The following is a 20751-nucleotide window of genomic DNA, read 5'->3' on the forward strand; positions in this document are numbered from 1 at the left end:
AAAGCTGACAGTGTTTTTTCTTCTTTACAGTGATATGGTAGCACTAAAGGACAAATGTTATACCAAACACATAATAGCACTCTGGTCCCATCTCTTTCGACTGTGTAGGGCTCAGTTTGATTAATAAATTAAATGTTTTTGGCTATAGCTTTAGTAAACAATATGTAAGGAAATATATTGCAAATGCTTTAAAGACATTTCCTTTGAAATCAATTTGTGGCAGTGGCAACTTATAAGTTTTCTGAATTTTGAATTACATTCTGTTTTTATACCAATCTGTATCTTTTCTTTCTTTCTTTCTTTCTTTCTTGTTTCTTTCTTTCTTTCTTTCTTTCTTTCTTTCTTTCTTTCTTTCTTTCTTTCTTTCTTTCTTTTTCCCATTCCACCCATTCTCCCTCCTTCTCTAACATCCATACAACCATCATTACCTCCTTATCTGCTCCTGCATTCATCCATTATCCCTTTCTATTTTCTTCCTTTCTTTCTTTTTTTCATTCCACTCATTCTCCCTCATTCCCTAACATTCATACATTCAACCATCATTCCTTCCTTATCTACTCCTGCATTCATCCATTCTCCCTTTCTATTTTCTTTCTTTCTTTCTTTCTTTCTTTCTTTCTTTCTTTCTTTCTTTCTTTCTTTCTTTCTTTCTTTCTTTCTTTCTTTCTTTCTTTCTTTCTTTCTTTCCCTTCCTTCTTTTCATCTCTCGTTCTTTTTCTCATTCATTCTTCCTCCCTTTGTCTTTCTTTTCCCTTCATTCCTTTCATTTTTCCATCCTTCCTTGTAAAGTGCATTTTGAGGAGACAACAGTGTTAACATCAGGAGGGCGGATGGATGGCACAGGATGTGCAGCATGGATGCCTGTTTATTGTGAAGCAGTGCCAATGTCTTCAAAACAGCAGCTCAAGCAATCCCTATAAAGGATAGAACACAGTATGCTGTATAGCAGTCAGGTACAGAGGCTGTCACTGCATCCAGTGAAAAACAAGCATGGCAAACTGAGCCCAAGAGTGGCTAAAAACACAAATTAGTACTAGTTTCCGCAAGAAACAATATCATGAAAACAAGTATCCGTTTCTTCTGCATAATAATGACATCATGTTTGCATAAAGAACAGCTTTTGTAATTATTGCTCTACTTATAAGAATAAGAATATTTTAAGGAACTTAGAAACAGACTTGCACGTTACATACTTAAGGTTCTTTGGTGAAGAATGAAAAACAGTATTTTGTTGAAAATCAATTAGTTTGTTTTATCTGCTGATCCGATGGACTCTTTCGCAGAGGAAGGCGAGGTACTGCGTCAGCTTCACCATGGCGACAATGGCCACGCCCCCAATCATCATACAGGTGGGCCAAAAGAGCGAGTGGAACAACACATTGGAGCTGTAAAGTTTAGTGAGAATGACATTCTTCTGAACTCCTTCCGGGTCATAAAAACAAGGGAAGTGTTGGTATTTTCTGAAGTTCTCTATGATAATATTCACAAGTGACATGGATTCCTCATAGTTCTTTCTACACTTGGGTATGTAAGAGCACTGAAAGAAATGGAAGAAAATGTAGAAATTATACACAGAGAATCATTTTCATAAGATAATTGCAAACATAAAGCACAGGGAAGGCACAGAGGCCTTGGTTTCCATTATAAAAACATATTTCCAGTTCCACGGGCTCTAATTGAGAATCTCTGCATTTACATCTTTTAAAAGGAACATCGCTCTGAGATATGCATCCTTAGGGAAGGGACTGTTTTACATTTGCAGCCTGACAGAGAATGCAGCTCACTTGATTTATACGGGCCTACACCACTTCTGGCGCTTGAGAATAAAAACATACCTTGCACTTAGTGTTAACACATGTAGTACAGATACAACTAGTCTCATAAGAATGTGCTGAAAGCCATTGTAGACTTCCAATGTGTTTCAAAGAACTGCACCACGATGGACTCTGTTTCAGGGTGTTTTTCCAGTCATGTTTAGTGTCCTGAAAGGGCTCTTGCCTCTTTGTACTTGAAATCAAAGTTCATTAACAATCATTTTTAATATTTTAATTTAAATATTTTTAACGCGCCATTACATATTGGAAACTATAATTGAGTCCTTTTACAAGCAAAAAATGGCTGGGGGGTTTAGAAATAAAGAGTAAATACAGCAACAAGGGTGAATTGAGAAATAAAAACAATAACAACAACGATAACAAAAATAGTACAAATACTACCACAATCATTATAATTAATAGTAATAATAATCCTACTTCTAATAATAACCTGTTTTCTAGATTGGTCTAGGTACTGACTTTTTTAAGGCATCTAGTTATATTCTAATGCTTCAGCAGACCCCAAAAGCACACCACTTCTCCTGCCATCTCTCTTATTTAATCAGTGGAAATGGTCGCAGGCGGTAGGCACCAGCATTCCTCTTTGGAGTCTGAGACTTATTTTACATCATCTGGCTTTGACCAAGAGCAAGAGAGAGAGAAGGGATGAAAAGGGAGAAGGAGGCCAAGATAGAAACACATTGACAAAAGGTGAAATAAGGGATGAGAAGTAACCTGCAGGAGCCAGATAAAGAAAAAGGAAGTGTAGGATGCTGGGAGAAAGAGGTGGAGTCAAAACTAGGGTACCTTTGTATATAGTTGATGATGCCCTGAGACTTCTTGACCAGAAATGAATCAAATGAATTAAACATAAGAACCTTTTGAACCTATTAGAATGCAAAATTAGCTTATCTGAGATTGTGTTACAGTGGTTCTCTTCATTTTTATACAACAGAACTCGGAAAGTTAAGTTCATCCATGCTCTATCCATCCAGACTCCGTTCACGACTGGTGTCCTCCAAGGCTCCTCACTGTCCCCCACCTTCTTCAACTTGCACATGGAACTCCTGACTGAAATCCTTCAACTCTCTAACATCTCATACCATATGTATGCTGAAGACACGCAACTCCACCTAAAATTCGCACTTCTGAAGACACCAGCATTTTCAACGACACACTCACAAAAACTCAACACTGGCTGGCACGTAACCACCTCAAACTTAACGCCTTCAAAACTGAATTCCTCCTAATCTCTCCTCCCAACCACACTTCAAACATCAAAGAACGGCTCGACGATCTAACAGCCTTGAACTGTACCCCACACATCCTAACTTCAGCCAAATTGCTAGGACTAATCAGGGACAATCACCTCTCCATGCAGGATCACATCAGCAGCACCTCTAGAGGTGCCAACTACCAACTGCAGGTTCAAAGGAAATTAAAACCTTTCATTCCGACTACTGATCTCAAGACAGCAGTTCAAGCGCTAGTGATCTCCAAACTAGATTATGGTAGTGATACCCTTGTGGGTCTTTCTAAAGCAAAATTGCCTCCTCTGAAGGCAACTATTAACGCAGCAGCCCAACTCATCATATGCTCAAAACAAGTGATCATATCACCTCAGATCACAAAACTCTGAACTGGCTACCTCGTGAAGCAAAGATACACCTACAAATTACCTGCTTAACTCATAAAGCACTTCATCACAACACTCCAACTTACCTTGCCAAGAAACTTGTCCTAACAGGCAAAAATTGATCCTTAAGAAGCACAGGCTGCCTTCTACTGAAACCCTTCAAATAAAAAAAAAGAAAACTTACAAATGCTCCTTCTCTGGAATTGCCCCCGAAATGTGAAACTCATTTCCTCCCGAGACCATATCCAGTCCTTCAACTGCCCTATTCAAACAAAGTGGTAAACATCTTCTAATGACCAGATTCCATCCCCTTTGAAGAAGTAACCTTCCATAGACTTTTTCCGTCCTGCTCATCTACAAGCTATTAGGGTCACATTATAAACTCTTGGTTACTCTCTATGATGACTTTAAACAAGACTCTACGTTCGCCAACCTATGTCCATCCTAAAACTTCCTTTTATTATTCTCTCGCAATTGTACACTCCTATGTGTTTACTTCTTCCTGATGTAGAGCTCCTTGGTCCCCGAAAGGGCCACTTGTATACGTTTTTCTGTTATCCTCCATGATGTACAGCGCTCTGATACCTGTAAGGTTCATGTTCATGCTGTATAAAGCTCAATACATAAAAAATAAAATAAATAAAAAATAAATGGTGTCGGGACTAGAGAAAAGTGTGGGAAAATGGCAGGAGACAAGGCACACTTTCTGCCACACTTGTCTTTGATGCCACTGTTAACCCCTCAGTGGAAAACATTCTTTTAAGGCTATGTGTACAGGTAATATTCTGTTTGTTGTTTCCAATTATCAATAGCTGCAAATTGAAAAGTCATACATTTGTGATAACAAATATTAGAACATTGGAATCTTGAGAGCTCCATTGAAGACAATAGAGTTGCTCCGTCTTTATAATAAATGGTATACGCCTTCTGCTCCAACATTCCAATGCCTGTCTTTGTCTTTCTCCTTTTTTAATTTAGTACACTCTGCTTTAAGTTGGTGGAATGTTCTAATAGCCTTATAGCGCTTCTGCCTTAAGCTATAGCTTTTGCTAAAGTGCATCACCCTTGTTATAGGCCCTCGCCTGCTGCTTGGGTGTATAACTTGGAATCAGGTAATTTAACAACTGGTATAGTCCTCAGTAGCAGGCTATAATGAATATTTTGTACTTTTAGCCACAAAAACAATAATCACTAAAACATTTTATTTTCGAAAACTAACATTACAGTGGGCTAAATTCTGTCTGTCAGGACTACTGAGCAATGTGAAGATTGTTCAGAAAAAAACCTTTTTCTGTGGTTGGTATTTCTATCAGTGGACGGTATTGACTATTTTCTTAGTTTTTAAGCTTTCCCCATATCCTTGCATGATTACAGCATTTAATGTTTTTTTCATCATCCTGAAGGCACCGATCGAAATCCCTATTCATATTTGCCACAGTAACAGAACTGGTAAAATAGTTTTACAAATTGCAAACAATCTATACACAATTTTAGAAAGAAATTACAGATAGATAGTGATTCTGAGGATCAAATCAATATCCACCATCAGACAAAGATTTCAAGTGCATCACTTAGAGAAAATTGATGTAATCATAAACTATATTCTTCCTACTAAAGACAAGCTGGACCCCGCAGTGTAATCAGTAATGCTTCAACTCATTCAAAAATACAAATAATAATTTTCTACATTCATCCTCAAATCTACCTTTCGTATAGTACACCCTTTATCTTTGGATGATGGTAGCTTGTCTTTCCTTAGTTAGTGAAGTCAAACAAACTGGAAAAAATGGTCTCAATATTAAAATGCTTGAGAGATATGCTTGAGCCTATGTTAGACTTTGTTATGTTGTGCGGGTCATGATGGTTGTGTGTTCACTCTCCAGTTTTCCATGTGCCCTCTGTCACCTTGACTAAGAACTGTGTATTTCCACCCTGGAAGTCCCCATGAGAGGTCTAATTTTGTGACTTACTGCCAATCCATACTTATATGGAAAGATAAGAGAAGCTTATTAATACGTGGCTGGAGTGGCAACTATCAGCCAAAAAAGGATCTAAAAGTACTCCTGTAACCACCAATTCACATTGCCTAAGACAAAGCAGAACCTTATTTAAATCATAGGGGCCTATGCACAAATTGTATTTCGTAGTGCATTTAGTAGTTCTACAACAGTACTAAAGATGCACTCCAAAATGCTCTTCGCTAACCTACATGCAGCGTTCTCTGCCTCTCTTTTCTTTTATGTGCAAAGAACTCCGCCTTGTCAGCAGAGATCTCCTTACATATATGCCTTTGATTTTGTAGTCAATGTTTGAGGGTGGAGGGGGAGTTGCTGGAAAATGTGGAATATTTACTACTAACTGGGAGGAGCTTTAGGGAGGAGAAAAGAGAGTGTTAGGGAAGGGTGTAGGGAGGGCCCTGCATCCTCCTACAAATGAGTAAGCCCACTCCTATTCACAAACTACAATTCTAAAGTTACTATAGCTAAAAAGGACCAAAAGCAGTAGTAAATGTACTCTAGCTCAGTCCTGGAGTAGGTCTAACACGCCACATGGCTACTCCTTCCAGTAAATTAGGTCTCTTAAATGGTATTCGTCTTTATAATGCCACAAATTGCAGCTAACTTAAAAAAAGGGGTACGCGTGGCCTCCCTCCCCGATGTCTCGAGAAGCCCTTGGGAGCCCACCCCTACAAGAATTTTTGGGGAAAGGGAGGGTGGCTTTTGAATGAGACAGCAGGGGTCTCCTGTCAAAGAAACTACAATATATGGAAATAGAGGTCCTCTTCTACACATGATGCAAGAGTTTCATGAAGCTGCAAATGAGAAAGTCTTATACGGGACTTCCCGCCAATTACCTAGCCCCTTTCGTATGCAATGGGAGTTATGAAAGGGGTTCATTCTTGCGCCTATGTTGTTCAATTTATATATGAACAATATAAACCAATCACTATACTACACTTAGTAGATGATATGACACTGAATGCCAGGAACGCAGGGACCCCGATGTGAAATAGTAGGTACTTACTGCGAGCCTAACATCCTAGTAATAACATACTCATGTCAAAGTATCTGGTTTCAATAAAGCTACTTCTCCTAAAGAAATCCCATAAGCTGGATAGGTCTATTCCTGAGTCCATCCCATCTAGCTATCTGCTTCCCCTGCTGGAGGGCGTACAGCACTAAGAGCAGGGAAGTGCTGGAGCGATGTTAAGTGGTGCATTGCATTTTAACACGAAGCACAGTGGGGTAGTAGGAATCTCTTCACCTCCATTAGTACAACATTGTGTCCTCAACTCTGTAATGATTAGAGACACCCATAGAAGCGTTGAGGATGGAAACTGGAATAGTGGAGTTGTGAACACAAAGTAACTCTAAAAACCCTTTCATTTTGGAATAGTCTTTGGCTGCACTCCAAGGCAGATTTTTACAGAGTGGAAAGCTCGTACCAAAAACCATCCATTAGTCAAATTGCCAAGTGCTTACTGTGTTGAATTAAGATGGGAAAGAGTGAGCCTGACCCAGGTGCATTATGGGAAAGCTTAGAAGCAATCTTTAAGGTAAACCATATCCTGCTCAGGAAGAGCAGGCTACACACAGGGCAGTCACCATACAAATCAACATGCTCTACTTTGAAATAAATTCATCAGTGCACTTACAAGAGTAAATTGCTCAAGAGCACCTAGATGACTGTGCACAAACTTTAAGCTGGGGCAGCACCCAATGGCAGTAGTCATGGAGTGTTGGACAGGAAGGTGCTTGTGTTTATGGAAGCCACACAATTGAGATAGTAGTGCAATTTTTACAAATGTTCCCTCTCTATAGTCACTTATGTTGCAGTTGTATGTGAAAATACTAACAACAAAAGCTTTGCGCAACCAAAATATCATGGTATCATGGCCAAAATACCAAGTCCAAAATAACGAGAGGGTGGTTGAATATAGAGAAGTATAGATCAACTCCACATCTATCTACTTTTAATCTATATATATATCTATATATATATATATCTATATATATATATATATATATATATTCACTTGAAAAACCATAGGTTTCACACATGTTATAGTTAGCTGGGCATTTTCCTCATGAAAAACCAATGAAATTCCCCCGTTATAGTTAGTGCAGGCAACTATAACTCACGCGACCGTAATCCGCTGCTGATGACGTCAGATATTACATCACTGTATTTACACATTTATATACCCATGTCTTCTTCCTTTTTTTTTTAGCTATACATATATATATTTTTTTTTTTTCAGAAAGACACATATGTCATCAGTGATGTAATATCTGACGTCATCAGCAGCGGATTACGGTCGCGTGAGTTATAGTCAATCCCTTCTATCAATGTGGGCACGATGGAGGAAATAAGTGAAAGCGACGTCTCGGATGGGAACGTATCGGATGCATCTACATCCGGCACCAATCCAGAAACCAGCAATGATACACAAACAAGAGCGAGCAATTTTTTATTACAGTTCCAGCTACTAAATCAAAACAGGACAGAGTTCCAACAAGACAGTGGAACTCAGAGGGGGCGAGGAAGAGGCAACAAAGGAAGAACAAGAGGAACAAACAAGCCAAGAAGAGGAGGAGGAAACGAAGACAGAACCCCAATGGGAATGACAACAAGGGGAAAGAAACCTCAACAAATATGACAGTTGTCAATCTATCACAACGGTCACTTTCGAGTGAAGAAATCAAGACCCTCTCTCTTGGCCTGACCTTTTGCCCATCATCCAATATGAACTACGCCCAAACCCGCATTGACCTATTCCTGTTTTCAAGAAAACTCAAGCTTAAGAAGTGGTATAATACCAAACCTCGTCAACAAGGAACTGTAAGTGACAAACACAAAGAAAGCAATCTTAATATGTCGGATATTGAACTATTGCATGCTTTACATAACATGACAGGAAATGTCGATGTGAGTCAGTCTATGCCTGAGTGGGATACATGGGGTGAGAACCTAGATGAAAACCCTGTAAGCAAATTTAAACCTAAATCTGTGTTTCTCCCTAATGTACAATGTGAAGCAATCGATATATTTGAAAAAGGTGTACTAAGTGATTTACAAAGAATGAGATATAACAAAATATCAGGGAATATGAAAAATCTCACAGCTAAACAAATCACATCCATAGATAACCTCAAAGCAGACCGCAGCATAGTTATCCGCCAATCGGATAAAGGTGGGAATGTGGTTGTCTTGGATAGAAATAAGTATCTATTTGAGGGGTTGAGACAACTACAGGATGAGAAATGTTATTGTAAGACCAATATGGCAGAGGTATTGAAATCTAAAACTACATACAGAGAAATGCTGGTTGGGTGGAAAGATAGAGGACTGTTAGAACAAGAGGAATTTAGCTATCTTTATTGTGCACATCCCAGAGTACCCATTTTGTATCTTCTACCGAAGATTCATAAGGACATGCAGAACCCGCCGGGACGACCAATAGTGTCCTCTATTGGGTCATTATACGAGAACACCTCGAGGTTCATTGATTATTTTCTCAGACCATATGTGGTTGCTTTACCCTCTTATTTAAGAGACACAACTCATTTTCTGACTATTATCGATGGCATACATTGGGAGACCGATTACACTCTGGTCTCTTTGGACGTCAGTAGTTTGTACACTAGTATACAACATGATTTGGGGCTACTAGCCATTCAACACTATTTCAGGACCAGATCGATCTCATTGTTTCACCACTCCCAAATGATATTGGAAATGATTGAGACTTGTCTCAAAAACAACTTTTTCATTTTCAATGACACCATTTACAAGCAGTCACAGGGCACAGCCATGGGAACCTGCTTTGCCCCCAGCTACGCGAACTTGTTCATGGGCTGGTGGGAGGAGCAGGTGGTGGCTACCATGCAAGAATTTAACAACGTTGCCCTGTGGCTGCGATACATTGACGACATCTTTTTTATTTGGTGTGGGGATGAAGATTCAGTACGGATCTTTATCAATAAATTGAATATCAATACCTGCAACTTACAGTTCACGGAAAATATCAGTAAGAACTCAATAGAGTTCTTAGATGTCCGCTTGGAAGTAATTGACAACCAACTTACGTCGAGATTATTCCGTAAGGAAACTGCGGGCAATAGTATCCTCAATGCCAATAGCAGTCACCCACACAATCTGGTGCGGAGTATCCCCTATGGAGAACTGCTACGGGCCAAGAGGAATTGTAGTACTGTTGCTGCGTATAAGAGTGAAGAAACAACCATGTGCCAAAGATTTATTGAAAGGGGTTACAGTGTTAAAACTGTGAAAGATGCAATCTCCAGAGTAGAAACTAAAACTCGCAATGAACTCATTTACCCTAAACCAAAAGAAATCAAGGAAGAAAAAGTACGATTCATTACCACCTTCTCAGGACAAGCAACTGAGGTAAGGAATATATTTCGCAAACACTGGCATGTGCTACTTACTGACGAACACCTTAAAAAAGATCTTGGTAGTAATCCCCAGATTACGTTTAGAAAGGGACGGTCTCTGGGTGATGTATTAAGCCATAATTACATCACAGATATGGCCAATGACAGCAGTCCAGATAAAGTGGGTTTCAAATGTTGCCGTAGGTGCAAGGCATGTAGGAACAGTGTGGATTGCAACAAACTGCAGGTACCGAATTCTAGAAGGGAATTTACCATCAGGAGACAGCTGACATGCAACACGACACATTGTGTATATGTTTTAATTTGCCCATGCGCAAAATGGTATGTTGGGAGTACCAAGCATACAGCCAAGAAACGTGTGTTAGAACACCTACGGGCTATACGTAACAACAATAAATTGTATCCCATAGCTAGACATTTTTCGGAACAACACTTTCAAGATGAAACAAAGGTACGCATGGTGGTAATAGACTCAGTGGATTTGGGGATAAGAGGGGGCAACAGAGAATTGTCATTAAGGAAATTAGAATCCCGTTACATTGTGGATTTTGAGAGCCTCGCCCCAAAAGGGCTCAACATGAGCGAAGAATTAGCTATTCATTTGCAAGAATAATGTAAAAATATTGTCCAGTCAGTCAACTTCAAGGTTTTTATGAATTTTATATTTGTTTGTATTTCAGACGGTGTAACAACTTTAATCAACATGAATATTTTGTTTGAAGGATGATGCATTCATCACAGGGAATTTTTTATATTCAACAAAGTATTGGGTGGGATCTGTTTATCGGGGTGTCATATGTGTTTTGAACCACTAATGGGTTGTTGACCTTCGGATAGTTTTCTAGTAAGCTCGTAAGCCCACTTGGGCGGTATTGCAAATTGCACCTTTATTGAATTTAAAATTATACGGTGTGTTCCAGTCTGTGACAGGGCCCACTGGGGCAAGTGACAACTTTACCTGCAATAACATGTGGTCGTTGTTTTGCATTACTGACCCTCAGACGTTTACTATTTAGCTCGTTAGCCCACTTGGGCGGCATTATGTGATGCAACTTTACTGAATTAGCACGGTGGTCTCCACTTTATGGGAGGGCCCACTTTGGCAAATGACATGCGACACACGAGTTGTATTTGATGATTGTATTATTTACATGAACTTATTTTGTTCTTGATTATTGTACCAACATGATGTCATTTTGCACTAGAGATATATGCACTGGTTCGAGACTAATGTATTTTACGCATTATACCATTACAAGATGGCCGCGACTGTTAAATCAGGTTCCTCCAGTTGTAGTAGTCCGTCTTTTAATGAATTTGTATATGTACCACAATGATTTCCGGTGTATTCGAGCGTGACCAAGCCGTAATGGCGAAACGCGTCGTTTTTGCACTTGTGTGAATAAACGTAACTGCATTCAACTTTGGAGTCCGAGCTTCTTTCCCGTTACGACGAGACTGTGTGGAGCGCATATATATATATATATATATATTCACTTGAAAAACCATAGGTTTCACACATGTTATAGTTAGCTGGGCATTTTCCTCATGAAAAACCAATGAAATTCCCCCGTTATAGTTAGTGCAGGCAACTATAACTCACGCGACCGTAATCCGCTGCTGATGACGTCAGATATTACATCACTGTATTTACACATTTATATACCCATGTCTTCTTCCTTTTTTTTTTAGCTATACATATATATATATATTTTTTTTCAGAAAGACACATATGTCATCAGTGATGTAATATCTGACGTCATCAGCAGCGGATTACGGTCGCGTGAGTTATAGTTGCCTGCACTAACTATAACGGGGGAATTTCATTGGATTTTCATGAGGAAAATGCCCAGCTAACTATAACATGTGTGAAACCTATGGTTTTTTAAGTGAATTTGCAAGGTTTTTTAAATGCTAATTCCTAACTATAACGTGTGTGAAACCTATGGTTTTTTCAGTGAATTTGTACGTTTTTTTAAATGCTAAGTTACTTCACGCAGTTCGTTCCGTGCGCGCACGGTGAGCACGCGGTGCGCTTTGTGCACCTCGCGCCCACTTTACGCAGTTAGTGACGTGCATGCACGGTGCACTTTGCGCACCGTGCACGCACGGTGGGCACGCAGTGCGCTACACGCACCGCGCGCCCACGTTACGCTTAATCGGCCATGTACGCACGGTGCACTTCGCGCACCGTCCGCACAAGGAGGACACATGATACGCTTTGATGTTAATGGTTTTGTTATAAACTGTTACTCGTTTGATAAGCCATGAACACACACTGCGCTGCGCGCAGCATGTGCACACGGGGGAATTCACATTGCGATTTGGTTTTCAAGCGTTTATACAGTGCGCGCACGCTGCGCGAACCGCGCGGATTTTTTTTCATTTCTATAGTGCGCGCACGCTTCGCGCACTCGCCGATTTACCGATTTTTTTTTAATTTTTTTCATTGCCCTTGGGGGACCTCCTGGGACCCCTTGACCCCTGCTAGGGGGTCAGGAACTGTCCAGCGTGCCCCCTTTACATGTTTTTCTCCTTTGTGTTTAACCCCCCTCTCAGTGCGAGAGACAAAATGGCGGCCGACACTTCCTGGTTTCGACCGATTCGAATGTTTACTAAGATGTAACAACCAATCAGAAGTGCGCTCGCGGACAGCCGAGTGCGCGCACCCTGTGCGCACGCTGCGCGCATATAGATATATATATTGATTTAAATGCTATTTTCTCAGAAAATACTGAACAGATTTACACCAAACCTGCAAAAGGCACCAAACGGACCTTATGGCTACCTCTCTGCCAAATTTCACGTAATTCTGTTCAGCCGTTCGGGCTGTAGCTGCGACTAAAGTCCCTATGGAAAAATCCATGGGGAAAACGTGTTTTGGGACCCCCCCTTTTTCTCGGCCCCCGCTTGACGAATCACCCCGAGACTTTCAGGGTAGGAGCGGAGCGGAGCGCCCCATTAGTTTTGAAAATTTCGCGAAGATTCGTCAATCGGCGCCAAAGTTATTCAAAATAGAATTTTGAGATTTCCTATGGAAACTCGGTCCTAACTATAACTATCTACTGGCGACCGCCAGTAGATAATATATATATATATGTATATATATATACATATATATATACACATATATATGTATATATAGATACACACACATATATATATACACACTCATATATATACATATATTAATTGAAGGCCAAAATATCGTAAAGGTAAGTTATGACATGTATCCCATATATTTATATATAAACAGAAGGAGTGACTGATTTATGTCACTATGTTGTAGGGAATGTCCTTCCATCTGTACCTGTTCCAAAATTGTGGTGCATACAGTCCTGTCAGAATTTGTTATATAGATGCTTTGCAAAATCTTTGTACAGAATAAATTGAAGAATTTTTGTATGTACACATCTCTGTTGTTTTCTTGTGACATATTGGACTCCTGTCCTTCTGACTAACTTATCAAGGTCATACATTTGGAACTTAAATTTTTAAGAGTGACGGGGTATATTTTACTGTAGAGATAAGTAGAGATTAACTCCACATCTATGTACTTTTAATATATATATATATATATATAATATGTATGTATGTCTGTCTATATATATATTCAGTGAAAAAACCATAGGTTTCACACATGTTATAGTTAGCTGGACATTTTACTCGTAAAAAACCAATGAAATTGCCCCGTTATAGTTAGTTCAGCTAACTATAACTCGCGCGCCCGCAATGCACTGCTGATGACGTCACATATTACATCACTCATGACATGGTCAGTGACATCACTCATGACATCACTGATGACATCTCAAATGACATCACTGATGACATCACTGATGACATCATCCAGTGAATGTGTGTTTTTCTGAAAATTAAATATGTTTTATATATGTATATCTCAAGGTCGATGGAAGAATAAATGGGTATATAAGTGTCTAAATGGATGATTTGTTTTTGAAAAATTGATTGTGTAACTGACTGATTAAGTGTATCATAGTGAATACATGGCTTAGTGAGTAATGTTTAAATATGTAAATATCTGTATCAGTCTCTCACTTTGTGTATAAGTGGCTGCATGGGTTGGTGAGTAGCTACATGGGTGTCTATATAGGTTATTAGTTGGTTTTTTGAGTATCAGTCTGAGTGTCTGCATGGTTCGGTGGGGGGTATTACGTAGTGCATAGGTGCATGAATGAGTGACTCATTGTTTGTATGGGTTGAACACAGCATGTGTGCAGGACTGTATGGGTGGATGAGTGTGTGTATGGGTGTGTTAGTGAGTGAATGACTGTCTCAATATTGTCTTTATGAGTAACTACATATGTTTTAAACTAGTATATGTGACTATTGGTGTATATATGTGAGTATATGTGAGAGTGAGAGATTGAAAGAGTTCCTGTATGAATAAGTATGTGTTTCTATAAGTGATTGTTTAAAAGACTAAGTATGTGTAAGTTTCCGTAGAAGTAAGTGTGGTGGTGTGTGTATAACTGTATATGCAAGTAAATGTATGTTTGATTCTTTGTTAGCATGAGTGACTATGTGTGTGAGTAACTCTATGGATGAGTGGCATTGTGTAACAGGATGTATAGGTGTATGAGTACATATGATGAGTGAGTACATGTATGAGTGACTGAATTGGACTGTTGGTGAATGAGTGGATGTGTATGTGGATCTTAGAATTACTGAAAAGGTTGTTTTAACTGGTATTGGTATGTCCATTGTTTTGAACATTGTAGTTTCTATTTTTGAATGTGTGTGTCAAAGGTTATATTAAGGGAAGAGGAGGTCTGCCACTCTATCACAAGGATGATGTCATCAGTGATGTCATCAGTGATGTCATTTGAGATGTCATCAGTGATGTCATGAGTGATGTCACTGACCATGTCATGAGTGATGTAATATGTGACGTCATCAGCAGTGCATTGCGGGCGCGCGAGTTATAGTTAGCTGAACTAACTATAACGGGGCAATTTCATTGGTTTTTTACGAGTAAAATGTCCAGCTAACTATAACATGTGTGAAACCTATGGTTTTTTCACTGAATTTCTAAGGTTTTTTAAATGCTAATTCCTAACTATAACGTGTGTGAAACCTATGGTTTTTTCACTGAATTTCAAAGGTTTTTTAAATGCTAATTCCTAACTATAACGTGTGTGAAACCCATGGTTTTTTCAGTGAATTTGCAAGGTTTTTTAAATGCTAATTTTTTTTTTATTCTTCAATTTTTTCAAACATATTTTTAATTTAATTTTCTTACCTTTTATAAAGACTATGCTTTAATTTTTAAAATCCTTAAATATTTTTTTTTAATATATTTTTTAAAATAAACATGTAAAATTTATTTCCAGTTCTTTTTTTTTTTTTTTATTTTTTTTTAGTACGCGTACCGTAAGCTCACGGTAAGCGTACGGTTTACGCAACGTCCGTAATCTATCTACACTGCTTGCGTATAGTTACGCACTTTGCGTAGCCGCGCGTACTGCGCGTGGGACGCGTGCGCGCTTACGCCACACGCGCACGTTACGCGGAAGTGCCGGGGAGTGACTGTTATGCGCATGCGCGCAAGCGCGTGTCTTTTTTACGCGCACGCGTACTTTTTGCCGTAAGCGTACCGTAAGCGTACCGTAAGCGTACGGTAGGTCATGTGATCTTGAAACACAACTTTTGATTGGTTGAAACTACTTTCAGTTCTAGAACTCTCCTACACCACACCCATTCCCCTCATTTCTGCTTGTGATCCCTTGGGAGAAGGAGCTGGTTTGTCTTTGGGATACGATGGCAGAACAGCAGAGCTCTTCTGAGAGTGAGGCTAGCACTAGCAGCACTGTCTTGAGGCAGAGATCGAGGAAACAAAAGCCTTCTTATGTTTGGGATAATTTTACTTTTCCAGAAGGCCAGCAAAAGGTGAATGCACCCTTAGTTACTTGCAAGCTGTGTCAGCGTGTACTTTCTAGAGGTAATCCTAACAGGAAGTATTCCTTTGGGAATCACACCATGAAGAGACACCTCCAGGATGTACACAGAAGGACACATGGTCATCTTTTTGGAGGTAACTCTTCAGAAAGACGAGCCAGTACATCCACAGCAGCTCAGCCTGGACCATCACCTGCAGGGCTTACTCCTTCTTCTGCAGGTCAGGTGAGCCCTTCATCTGTGGGGGGAGAATCTCCTTTTGCTGGCCCTCTGGAAATGAACCCTCGATTTCGGAAGGTTGATATTCATTGCACATTTTGTAAAGATCTAATTTGCCATAGGGAGACCAGTGTTTCCCTAGTGAACAACAAAATAGATCAGCACATTTGTCGCTTTGAATAATTTTCCCATGCTTCCTTTCCTCTGTCCCTGCATGAACACAACGGTTCTTTTAAGAGCCAACCTTATCTTTCATCTTTTTTTTACATATGTTTTTAAAAACTTTTTTTTTTTTTTTTTTACCGTACGCGTACGGTGCGCGTACTTTTTTTTTATTTTTTAAAAAAAACACTAAAAATCATTTATCACATTACATTGTCCTTGAGAGACTACAATTATTATTATTGACTTACCATACTCACTGAAAAAATATTTATTCATTTCTTTTTTTTAAAAATAGTTTTAAAAATGTTTGTAGTTTTCGAAAATTTTCTATATCTATCTGGAAAAAAAGAAAAAAGTATTAATATTTTTTAAACATTTTATAATACAGTACACATATTTACATTTTTTACCAAAAAATCTTTTTGCCTTATTTTTGCTGTTTTCAGAATATATTGCATTTCACTATAAATTGTGAAAGCAATTGCATTCATCATTTTACAGCGGGCAAAAAAAAATACCAATCACAAAGATTGTATTAAAAAAGCCCTGATTCTTTTTTTAATTAAACTTAACATTATAGAAATGCATAATATTGTAAAAAAATATCATCTAATACCAATACTTATTTCTTTAAAATACCGTCTGATATGTTTGTTTCAGAACTATAATCACAATATTATATCTCAAATAACTCCAAAATACATCTGATTTCATTTCCTTTAGGCCAAATAGTAATTTTAATTTTTTTTTGGAATAAATTTCCAACGGAAATCCAATAAAATTCTAAAGTTTAATTTGTCCAGATCTCACCGATTCTCTGTAACATTTTGGATCACGAAAATTTTTTGAATAATTTATTTAGTCCACAATAGAATTGGTTACTTTTCCACATGGCCAAATAGTAATTTTTTAAATCATTTTTGAAAAAATTTCCAATGGCAGTCCAATAACATTCCAAAATTTAAAATGTGCAGAAGTTACCGATAATCTCTAAATTATTGGTTTTTCAAAATTGCATTAAAAATTAAAAAAGTCCACATTACAATTGGTTATCTTTCCATTAGGCCAAATGATAATTTTAAAAATCTTTTTTTTACAAAATTGCAATGGTAATCCAGTAAAATGGTAAAATTATTTTGTCCAGATCTTGCCAAGTCTCTCTAAAATTTAGGTTTCAGGAAGATTAGATAGGAATTTGCTAAATCAAAAGGCAAACGTTGTTTGAAAATCAATTGGGAATCATTACACAGTGTCCAGCCTTTTTCACATTTTAGATAAACTGTGTAATGTCCAGAAGTAACAGTAGGTCCATCATGGAAAATTATTGCAACAGTTACAAAAGTTTTTCCTGAAATTGATAATTGCTGTCCTGTAAACTTCTTTATTAAAGTATCCAATTTTGAACCATCAGCTCGACATCGTTGCATCATTAAAATTACATACTGTCCGTATTCCTTTAAAATTAATGTTGAAAACATGTCAGAATTACACTCACCACATTTCATGCTATGATTAGCATCTTTAACTAATTTTGCAAAAGTGACTGTTTTACTCTCTGGCAATGTCAAATAAATAAACCTTTCATTATCAACAATAGAGCCACATATATTATAACAATTATCACAACTATGTTCCCATTTATAAGAGAGACCAAAAAAAATGTCAATGGGAACTCCTTCTTCTTCCACTACCTGAAGAAAATACATCAAAAATTCATGTGCATCTTGCTGTTCATTTTGAGAAAACTGTGTTCGTCCTGAACATACATCTAAAAGTTTTCTAATGTCAGTAGCACTTTCTATTTGAGTTTTATCTTTACTCAACTTTTGAAAAAGGAGACTCAGCTCTGAACAGAATCTTTTTCCCTGATTTACTATTATCTGCTCTTGCAAACTTTCCAGATAAAATGCAACATTCAGCACTACATTTGCGTAGCAGTTGACACCAGAGCTATTTTCAAAATGACATCCTACAACCTGTTCTTCATTTTCCTTTTTCTTTTTGCTTGCAATTACATCACTCCTCTTTTTTTTCCTCTTCTCTACATCTTCACTACAGATATTCTCATTTTTTCTTTTACGAGAAACTACACGTTTCTCCAACACAGGATACTGACCTAAATGAGGAGCATAGCTTCTTCTTAATCTATTATACTCCTTTACACAATTTGTATCAGCACTAACTTTTGATTCTTCAAAGTCTATCATGAATAAACCTGATAATGTTTTGACTCGTGACAAAGCAACATATGCCATACCTTCTTTGAACACAGTTGAACCAATGTTCACAAATGCACAATCTACAGTCAATCCTTGAGACTTGTGAATAGTTACAGCATATGCTAGAGAAAACGGAAACTGCTTCCTACGTACATATAAGTCTTTCACAAGCATAAAACGAACTGTACAACGACAAATATCTTTAACTTCATCTATCTGATCAAATTTTATTTTTAAACATTCAATTCCTTCTTTTTTCTGATAATTAATAAAACCCACAACTCTTCCCATCGCTCCATTAACTAAACCTTTCTCAACATCCAAATTTCTCCTTAAAAACACTCTACAGTTCATGCAAACATATAGATTTTTTTCTAATCCAGCTGTTTTGGAGATGTTCTTCTCTAGTGAGTCCAATTTATTTTTCAGTTTGCCTGTTACTGTGACAGTAATTCTTCCATCCTCAATTTTGTCCACTGCTTCCAATTTCCTGATCTCTTCCTTTTCCAATTTCAAAAGCTCCTCATTGAATATTGAGCATTCACGTAGAGTAGGCATTAAGCAGATGACACTTTTGTTTTCTGCAATGTTCTTGTATATCTTCTCTGCAACTATTTCTTCCTTTGGAAATAAATTATGTAGCAGCCGAGTCTGTAATGCTTTTTTGCCAGCTTCTGTGAGTAGTCCAATCCTGATATCTTTCAGAATACTTCCATATTCTTCATCGTTTGCTTGCCTCATATTAGTTGTAAGTTCCTTGTACTCAAAGAAGGACCAAATATTTGTATTACCGATGCTTCCCAATGACTTCTTCGTGTCTTCATGTGTCACAGTATTAAACACTGGTTGTCCTTTAACTGGAGTAAGTTGCAAAAGATCTCCAAAAACTATGACGTGTTTTCCACCAAATAACACGTCATAGTCTGTCTTCAAAATTTGCTGCATTCTTAAATGCACAAAGGCAAGCATTAAGTTTGATACCATGCTCACCTCATCAATAATGAGAACTTGCATCTTCTTCAATACTCGTGAAACTTCCAAGGATGCTTCTCCAGTTAGCTTGTTGAATTGTATTTTGTTCTCATGCTCCACTGGTAACATTAGCAAACGATGTAAGGTGATTCCTTTTATGTTATATGCTGCTAACCCAGTTGGAGCGGTAACCACACAAGACAACGTAGAATCCGTTTTTTGCTTTAGGTAGCTTCTGATGACTTTAATTAGGAAACTTTTTCCAGTGCCAGCTTGTCCGCTTACATACATCCTGATTGGATGAAATGATGTGCATGAGCACTCTTTTTTTACATGTAGAAATCCGTGATCAATTTTGTTTTTGATCTCTTCATAAATTTGTTGCTGCTCTTGATTCAGTTGTCTTTCCAAATTTTCTAAGTCTATAAATTCTTCTTGAGCTTGATTCATAGCTGTTTCCACTTCATTCATGGCTATTGATGCTTCATTTTCAACGATTGGTTGTCCTAGGGGATCTTGACTGTGTGTTCCTGAACTTTGGCTGTCCTGAGAACTGTCTCTAGCTATTTCTGCTGCAATTGTAGTTTCCTGTTCAATTTCTTCATTTAACATTTGCAGATAAGTTGTGAATGTATTGCATTGTATGCTGTCTTTGCAAGCATTAAATGAATCCTCATAGCTTTGAAATTCTCCCAGTAGTTCATCCTCTGTACGCCATGGTTTAAACAACTGTAAAAGAGCCAAGTAGTAAAATTCTTTCTTGTCGGTAGTGTCGCAACTCAGCTTCCGGTGATTTATCAAACTTCCTTTGGTTTGCTTCACCAAACATCCTTCTTCACCAACAACTTTATATTTTCCATTATTAATGTCTTCTGCAGCTTTCCGTGAATAAATGTAGTTCTGCAACACTTCATAGAGACACATGTTCTCCAGATGATGACTTCTCTTGGGATAATATGTGTCCAACATGTTTGTTTTCAATATATCTGTACTTTCTGGGTCATTCTCGGCCAAATATTCAATTTCTCCAACAGATTTCAGTACCCGATTTCTCATTGCTGCAAGGCCTAAACTTGCCCAAATTATTCTTCTTGACTTTGAGTAGAGACTTGCAGAAGATAACCTATCTGAACATTCGTAGGATCCAATTTCTCGATGCGATAACATCTTCAAACTGAAACTGTACAGCTTCTTACTAACAGTCTTCTCGTGAGAAATCTCTTCCCACATTTCCTTCAATTCTGTTTTTTCTGATTTCGTAATGTAAGACGTTACATATCGTGCAACAGCAATGGAATTGTCAGCTACATACTGTATATCCATGTTAGCGTTCCACATGGATAAAATGACTGGGTTGTAGTCATTTATATTTTTTGATTCTTCTTTTC

General features: G+C 38.1%; 1 protein-coding gene across 7 annotated transcripts in view; it reads right to left on the reverse strand.

Annotated features, from left to right (window-relative positions):
• Nucleotides 1–376: 376 nt before the first annotated feature.
• KCNMB2 (potassium calcium-activated channel subfamily M regulatory beta subunit 2) overlaps nucleotides 377–20751 on the reverse strand; it is a 1082301-nt gene continuing 1061926 nt past the window's right edge. For all 7 annotated transcript variants that reach the window (XM_085635406.1, XM_085635408.1, XM_085635411.1 and 4 more), the window contains one exon: nucleotides 377–1537. In XM_085635406.1, the coding sequence (XP_085491532.1) occupies nucleotides 1253–1537 (285 nt within the window). In that variant the 3' untranslated portion in view covers nucleotides 377–1252. The remainder of the gene's footprint in view (nucleotides 1538–20751) is intronic.

Source organism: Triturus cristatus, chromosome 11 (genome assembly GCF_964204655.1).
Source record: "Triturus cristatus chromosome 11, aTriCri1.1, whole genome shotgun sequence".
NCBI classification, from domain to species: Eukaryota; Metazoa; Chordata; class Amphibia; order Caudata; family Salamandridae; genus Triturus; species Triturus cristatus.